The sequence below is a fragment of the Tachypleus tridentatus genome, chromosome 2 (assembly GCF_004210375.1).
Source record: "Tachypleus tridentatus isolate NWPU-2018 chromosome 2, ASM421037v1, whole genome shotgun sequence".
Classification (NCBI taxonomy): Eukaryota; Metazoa; Arthropoda; class Merostomata; order Xiphosura; family Limulidae; genus Tachypleus; species Tachypleus tridentatus.
In genome coordinates, this window is record NC_134826.1 from 79,132,851 (window position 1) to 79,141,874 (window position 9,024).

A 9,024-nucleotide genomic window follows, 5' to 3' on the forward strand; every position below is an offset into this window, starting at 1 on the left:
CATGTTTTTTGTGTGTTGTAATAAGTTTTTATATTAAATTTTGTCTGTAGAACAATACATGGGAAGGATCCCTATGGATAGCCAGAATCCTTGGCTGTACTGTAAGGAATAAAGTTGATTGTGTAATGGAGTTACACCTGTAACATGGATGTGGCTGGGAACGGAAGGTATACAGTTCTCTGTTGTGGTCCTTGGATGTACTATAAAGAATAAAATGGATTTTTTAAGGAACCTAATGAGGAGTAGCTGGGAGCAGGATTCCTGTTTATGGAGTGACTGAGATTCCTTACTGCTTTTGTAATGTATCAATAGAGGGTTTTGGAGTAGAAAAAGCCAGGAGTTGATGGCAAAATGTATTGGATGGCAAGCATATGGACCTGCTGGTGCAATGGGTTACTTGCTGGGAAGGGAATCGCAATACTTGGATAGGGATGTAGGATCAGGAAGGATCCAATTCTTGGATAAAAGGAATCGTGGACATTTGGATAGGGATATAGGATCGGGAAGGATGCAATTCTTGGATAAAAGGATTCATGGACTCTTGGATAGGGATATAGGATCAGGAAGGATACTGTTTCTGGATAAATGGTATGGCCAAATTTGTTGAAACATAAATGTTTATGCTGCAGTATAGGAATTCTGAAATTTTCTGGACCTGTAGAGTGTTTTCCATAGCCTTCCATCCAATTACAAAATGTGTAGAAACCCATTCATAACTGTTTTTATAAACTAAAAAGTAAAGTTCTATGTTCTACTGATTTTCCCACCTGAAATTATTATCATACATTTGCAGTGTTTAACTCTATCATGCCTTTGTGGGTGCATTCTATCTGAAGAAAAAATTGCACCACTGATATAAAAGCTACAAAAATAAATCAGTCATTTGTTCACAAACTATTAAAAAATCTTCAGAATTGAAATTTATTCAGTAAAAAGTATTGCTCATTTGGTTTTATACATTAAATTTATTGTTGTAAAATGTGATTTTGAGCTTGTTTTGGTGCACTTCAAACCAAATCAGTAGTCTAGGCCAATTTTCTGTATTTTTCCTCAATATCATATGACACTGTACCCAGGAAGAAAGTTATAATATTATAATTTTAAATTTACCTTTCAATTTGAATACAAGTATAATTTTATGAAATTTAGCCAGTGATAAGTTATGGTGTGATGGAATTGCATGTATGTCAGGTTTGAGAAATCATTGGTTGCTAATTTAAACACACAATAAATGATGTACACACACACACACACACACACACACACACACAAATACATTTGTTTTCCAACTGTGTAAGCTAACATGGCTTTCAGTTCAGTAAAAATTTGTATCGAGATCAACACAGAGTGATAAAAACTTAGCTTTGTGATATGTTGCTGGAAAAAAGTTTGTGACAAATTACTGTTGCAGTTACTACTGGTTTTTTTAAAGCTTGTGAATAATTTGAATCATTTAATACTTCATTTGAATTATGATCTCAGTATGATAAACTTGTGCTTGGGAACATGTAGGAGACGTGAAGTCATATTTTGCACTTGACCATAGCAAGTTTAGTTTCACTAACAAGGCTGTTTAAGTTAGGTTGCATTTACATTAGTTCTTATCAGTTTAACCACTTGGATAGGAAAAGAAATGCATATAAATTACTATAAAATTGTTTAAAAGGTATTTAGTTCATTAGATTAAACCTGATTAATAATTTTTAAAAGTTGTCAGCTAATTGTAAGTTTGATATAGTAAAAGTAATTACAATTATTGAAAGATGTGTGAAGTGTTTTTGAATCAAAACAGATGTAAAATTTAGTTTTAGAAGAGTGTAGGGAGACAAGAATTGGTGAGTAAAATCTGTAATGAATGTAAGCATTTTTAATTTTATCAAAGCTGCATTTAATTAAATATAATGTATAAGAAAAATGTTATTTGGTAAAGCTACATAAATTGTAGAAATTTCTGAAGTTTCAATCTGTTTCATCCACTAGGTTTGTTTTGCACACAGTAAGTGTGTCAAGCCAATGAATCAGGGCATGATAGAGTTAATGCATTGTTTTAGGGAAAGAAATCATGTCAGATACCATTTTTAATATCCTGTGTAAAGAAAACTGTATGATATATATGTTATATATATTTTTTTTCCCTTGAAGTATGGTCATTAAGAGAATTCCTTATCCTTGGTTCCTTTGCATTTCACAAGGTCACTGGATCCTCTAGCAAATGAAAGATTTAGCAACAAAGAACTGTGTGGAACTTGGATGAAACTTGTTGCTTGGATGCAGGAAAGGATGACTGCTGTAAACTTGCCTCTCTAGAAAGCAGCAAATATTAATATGTAGGACAAATACAGGTTGATAAGTGATACTACTGCTAAAGAAAAACACAAAAAAAATTTTAAATTTCGTAATTTTTTCAAAAGAAAACCTTTTTAAAGAATGAATAAAGGCACAGCAAAACATTTTTCTTAAAACAAATGGACAAATTTTGTTTTTAAACCAAAGGCAGTCACTATTTTGGCTACAGAAACATTTTTGCTGAATGAAACATATTTATTCTTTATTTTAAAAGCTGTGAATAATTTCTGCCAAAACCTGTAATATAACCTAATTATGGTAATTGATCCTGTTTACCAATTTCAGTGTTGGTAATAACGTAATCTTTTGCATGGAATATTGACATAGTATTATCAAGTTTAGCAAGAAAAGCATCCTCATAATAGAACAGTTTCTGTTTATTCAGTGTTGTATGTGGAAATTGTATTTGGGTACAGTTTAAATGATATATTGTTTAAGAGATGAATTTATGGGGCTAAATGTTTTTCAGTAGCCCAATTCTTTTGAATCATGTATGATTCTTATCTTGTTAATGATTGCTCTCCCGTTTATAGATTTTAATCGAGTCTAATGCATCTACTAAACTTAATACACAATGTAAAATATTTCAACAAATTAAACAAAGTACTTTTTTTTTTTTATAAGTAATTATAGTATTTGTAATGTACAATATATTGTATGTAATATTTTTAATACATTTTATTTACATTCAGATATACAAAATATATATATGGCATACAAATATATTTCATCTCAACAGCACCAAGTTTTTTAATACTTGCTAAAGTTATAATTATACATGATACTTGTGTCTTAGGAAAGCACTGAGCAAAACAAAATAGCCAAAGGTCAGATACGGACCACAAACTTGTGATTGGTGAAATCTTTTCAGGTATCTGGTACACATACGTTTATTAAATTTGAAATTTAAATGGAAATAACAAGTCAAACTTTATTTCAATAATTTTTTTACCCAAATATAATTTAGAAGTGATATTTCATAACATTTATTTCAATTCACAGAAAAATGATAACTTGCAGCTTTAGATTAATTGTGATTGAACAAAAAGGCAAGAAAACTGGGGAAATATGAAATTAATTTCATTACAGCCACAGTTTATCTACAACACACAAAATAGCTTTAACATTTAATAAAATATTTTATTCCTTTTATTGTTCTCTGGTTTGTTGTGTGTAATAAACTTTCATCTCAGTCCTTTTTAACTGTAGGTGCTTCATCATTCATTCTATGAAATGGTATTTCTAATCTTAAAGTTTGAACTGAAAGTGGATTTCACTTTTAGAACAATTTAAAATTTCTGAATGAGAATTTTAGTAAAACAGACTTAAATGTGAAAGTCAGATTTGGAGGAAAGAAGTGAGATAGTCTGATATATAAAGCTACCAGTCATGTATCTCTTTAAGTCTTTTTTTCTTTAAAGAAGACAAATGTGTGCAAAGATTTGTGACCTTAATTAAACTTCTGAAGTTTGAATATTAGTAAATCAATGGCACCACTATATTTTCACTGTTTCTTCTGCATATTTTTTTTCTTTACACCATTAAAAAAAAAAAATTACATGCAAGAGTTGTTGCTAATTTGACAACCTTTCAAGGGATATAATTAAAACACAGCCATTCTTTTTTAAATAAATATTGTTGAAATTCATAATATTTGTGGATGAAATAATAGCTTTATAAATGTATTGCTAAAAAAAACGCCTTTTAAATGTTGAAACACTTTGTAGCTCCCATAACTATTGTAATGTACATGTAATCATATAATGACTGCATTTGATCTAGAATGAATTTGAAGAAAACTCTGCCTCAAATAGTCGGGGTTTATTAAGAATACAAAGGAATTAATGTATATTATTACTTCCAATAAACCTCTGTGCTAAATCAATTGAGTCTCTTGAATTAACCCTTGAGAATTATTTTAATACAAGTTTCAAGTTAAGTGCTTCTTTATTAAATAAATGGTAGTACATCACTAATGCTGAGGCTCCAGGAGTTAATGCAGCAAACATCCTTGTACTCATGAAATTAATTGGCATGTTAGTATTTTAGAAAAGATTATTCAAACTCAATTAGAAATTGTTTCCTAGTCTCTAGTTTCATAACAAAATGTTAATATTTTATGTCAGTGTAAACAATTTCTCTATTGAAAACATCTAGAGCAGCCTTAACCTAGCAAAAGATACCATCAGTAAGATCATCATCACCTATTGGTTCATTTTCATACAGAAACTAATATCTATATACAGTGGTTTCTGTTTGACAGTGTAACTTCTTTTATCCTCTTCAAAATAATAGACTAGTTTTGGTATTTTTTCCACCTAGTCAAGCAGGATCTCTACTCTAAATTGAATGTTGTAATACGGTTTCTTGATATTTATCTTATAACCTGTAAAAGAACAGCTTCATAATTATGTAATGAGTTAATTTCACAGATAATCTTCTTTCTCTCTTCATGAGTCTTTTATGTTTGTAATTTTCCATTATTTAAATAGCTTTAATGTTCATATACCTTTTAATAACAATAAAATTTCATTGTAATTTTCTTTTGAAATGGTGTATGGCAGGCATGCTCTTAGTTAATACATTCCCAATTTCAATCCATTATTCAAGGAATAGGAAAGTCAAGAAAATATAGTATTGGGATCTTTTGTGTAGAGATTTCGGGAGCTCTATAGATAGCTAGACCCACAAGAGAATTGGGGTATTTTCCATATAATCTGATTTAATTTATTAACTTTGTCAGGAATGTTCAGTATCTTTCTTTTCTTTTTTATCAAACCATCGTTATAGATGGTAGGATTTTTCATATCTTGATTCTGTGGACTAAGTTTTTCCACATTAAACAAAAATATATTATCTGACAATTTATTGCCATAACTCAATGTAGATACATACGGTTCAGTGGATTCACCATTACGTAGTATCTGAGCAGTCAGTATTATTTCTTGACACTCTCGTATAATATTAAAATAATAACATGCAATGTAAAAATAAGTACACAGTGAAAAACATTTTAGTTAAGATTGGTATATGACTACAGAAAGTGGACTGCATGTTTCATCATTGTAAAGTCATTTTTAGAGTGAGTTGGAAGACATTGCCTTATTTATACTTTTTGTTGTTATTAAATAGATCATATGATCAATGTAGTTTTACATCTCCAGGCCACCCCACACTTTTGCCAGACCTTCATCTATTTAATATATTACATTATATTTTTTTTGTATTTATTTATATCTAAGGACAAAAAACTATAAAATTATAACGAATTTAAGAATCCTTGGAAATAAATTATGGATTATTAAATAGAGATGAAGATCTGGTGAATATGCAAATATGTGTTGTGATCTTCTCTAAAATGTTCAGGTGGGAATTATAAATATTTACATAGATTGTATAAAGTATTTAACAAACAAAGTATATGACATAATATTTTGCCCCATCTCTAGAATGTTCAGGTGGGAATTATAAATCTTTACGGAGATTGTGTAATGTATTTAACAAACAAAAAAGTACATGTGACATGGTAATGTCTTGCCACTCAATTCTGAAGATTACCTTGCATTGTAAAAACTTTTTAGTATTGATATATTCACCTTAATTAAAATGTTTTTAATTGTGTACCAATTTTGAAGTTGCATGTTATTTGTTATTTTAATCTGTGTAGTGGAAACAGTTGGCATAATAGCATTAAGAAGTGTTCCTCATTTTCTAACATCTTTTAGTTTATTCACACTGGAGAATATTAATCAAATTGTAAGATACCCTTGTTTGTTGGTGAACTATAAAATCCATAAATCAGAGCTAATCTACAACTTCCAGTTGGAACAGAGAAGTAAATTGTTTCAAAAATATTTTTTATTCTATTCTGAAGCTTCATCATTTTCAAATTGTATCTTCAACATCGGGAAAGTATTAGCTAATCCCTGGATGCCTATATCAGTTGGTCTATTGTTTAGATTATTAATTTTCAATCTTTCAGTGTTGTAGGTTGTATTATCTTGTTAGGATGTAGGTTAGGGTCTTATATTTTCAAATTTATCAAAATTAAAAACTCAATTTATAATTGCCTTTGGTAGAGCAAATAAATCAGAATTAATGTATTGTTGGATATTTAGACAGCAGTAAAATCTGCATAATTATATCTTCATGTGACCACAAAGATTTGAAGATCTTATTTCAGTGTGTTTGTTAATATTTCTGTTACAATGATCATTATAACAGATGTATGGATTACTATTTTCAGTCTATGATCTTACAGTATTAATACATGTTTTTAGCTTTTATCTGTTTCTTGTTTCTCTTTTCAGATTCATAGAAAGAAAAAAAATTTGTAAAAATCTTCATTACACTCACCTAGACCAGGACATTCCCTGGAACACATCAGAGATCATACATCATTATCATTATCATAAACTCTTTTAGTAAATTCATCTAGTATCCAGAGTGCAGTAAAAAAAGATCTCTAGCTCTTATTTCTTCATTACTCTAATTTTTATTTCTAGAAAACCTGTCAGTAAACCAGGGTTCCAGATAGACTGCATCTTTCCCTTTTAGTCAACATTATTTGGTAGGTTCATTAAAAACCTTTGCCATGAGAATTATCACCTTTGAGATACCATCCTTGTCAGATATCTTTGAATTAAAGGCTCTGACATTATGAATTTTTAAACCATTTCCACCATCACACTTTTAAATTTTTGCACAGCCTTTAAGAACATAAAAATTACTAGTGGAATCTTCCAGACCCTTAATAGTAAAAGCTTCAAAGAGAGTTGAGCTACCATGAGTAATGATCTGACATTAATAAATAGTTTTCTACTGCTTTTTTTGATATTATCCTTACAGGTACCAGTGCACATCAAGATGTTATGGTCTTTTCAACAGGTTTGTTATTTTTATGGAAAGATAAGATTTTTTAGTCTTTAAACCAAAATAGATGTAATTAATTATAGTGAAAATTTTAATTATACCTTGCACCCATATTTCGTTCAACTAGCTTATAGATGCCATTAATTGTTATCCTGTGATTATTTAGTGTGTATTACTTCATTGAAGCTATCGTTCATTTTGTTAGGAAGGATATTTGCTAACAAAAGTAGCAACATAAATACAATAATCAGCATAGTTTACTAATATTGAAACTATTTCTTAAAGATTTTTTACTTTTTGTAAGTTTAGATGATAAAAGTTATAGTAACTTGGATAAATTGAAAAGTAATATGGATATGTTAAACTAAACTTACCTATTATCAACTAACCTAATTTCATTTGTAATTATCAATTATGTAAAAATGATATTTTCTACTAGGGTTTCTTTCTGGTGAAAAAATAAATGTTCCACAAATATTTAAAAAATTTTTTAGCAGTATTTTGTTATAACAACCATTTTGGTAGTGATGTACATAATACATTTTTTTTATTAATTTTTGTATTACTTGCTTACAATGATGTACTGGATACCTTTACAATAATGTTAAAAAATTTTTCATGAATTTTATGTAGTGAGATTTGTTGTAAATCTTCAAATTAAGTTTGAATATTACTCAATTTTTTCTTGTATTTAAGAGCAATAGTAGATGAGTAATCTGTGAAATTACCAAGATGTATCTTATTATAACCTTTACGAGTTTTGATAAGGAGTTTTTATTCACATCATATACCCTCTTATGACTGGTTGATTTTTATAGATATAATTTTCTATTACAGTGATGATAGATTCAGTTGGCTTTTGTTAATTATCTTATCTAAAATTATCTTACCAACTGAAACACAAAGGTATATGTTTTTTCCTGTTCATATTTTTTTTATAAGGTAGACAGATAATTACTAATAATTTGAAGACTTCAAACTCCCTTATGAATAAAAAACTTTTACTATAATATCCCTTAAAACCATGTTTTACTAGGTTATTGTAGGTGTCCAAAAACCGTGTAGAGTTCCAACATGTAACTAATTTATGTATGTTTCAAAAAAGAATTATTCACAGTAGTGTAATAATCTTTATAATCTAAGTATTTCTATCACATGATTTATGCTCAAATGAAAAGATATGAATGTTTATATCTGGATTTCTAGAGTTTTTCTTTCTGTCACCTGTGTTATGTATGTTAATTTTTTTTAATAAAGATAGTATCAGTTGCATATTCAAAATTAAAGTCTGCACATTTTGTTTTAGCATGTCAGGTGATGAACATGTAGTTTTTCTTAATTTATTTTCAATGGTTGAACTATGACCACTAATCTCAGTAATGGGAATGTTATTTAGATTAAGTTCATTTATTACATTAGGACTGTGAGCAAACTACAATAATAATAATAAAAGCACCTACTCGTCCACCTGATATATTTATTATGGTTTCTTTCCATGTGACGATGGTGGAATGCTCTTGGTAAGTTGCAATCAAAACATCAGCAATCTTAACGTTTCACAGTATGGACAGGATATAGCCTTATTTTTGTTCATGTATCTGAAGAAGTAACCAGAATAAAACAGCAATTAAAAAAAATAGTATTTTTTTTAACATCTCATCCGTTGAGTTGTAGCATATTATAGAGGGATTCTTTTGTTCCTTTTTCTATTAGAATAGTCATTTCCTTTCTCACGTTTGCCTTATAGAAGTCACTACAAGTCTTCTGTTTGTTTTTGTTATATATACTGTATCAAAGAAATCATCC

General features: G+C 29.1%; 1 protein-coding gene across 1 annotated transcript; it reads left to right on the top strand.

The window, feature by feature from the left end:
* The first annotated feature begins 50 nt into the window (after positions 1-50).
* Positions 51-8,499, top strand: LOC143244311 (uncharacterized). Its single transcript, XM_076488744.1, has 2 exons — positions 51-588; positions 2,193-8,499. Exons 1-2 carry the CDS (start codon positions 344-346, stop codon positions 2,305-2,307), a joined length of 360 nt encoding a protein of 119 aa, XP_076344859.1. The 5' UTR covers positions 51-343; the 3' UTR covers positions 2,308-8,499.
* Positions 8,500-9,024: the final 525 nt, after the last annotated feature.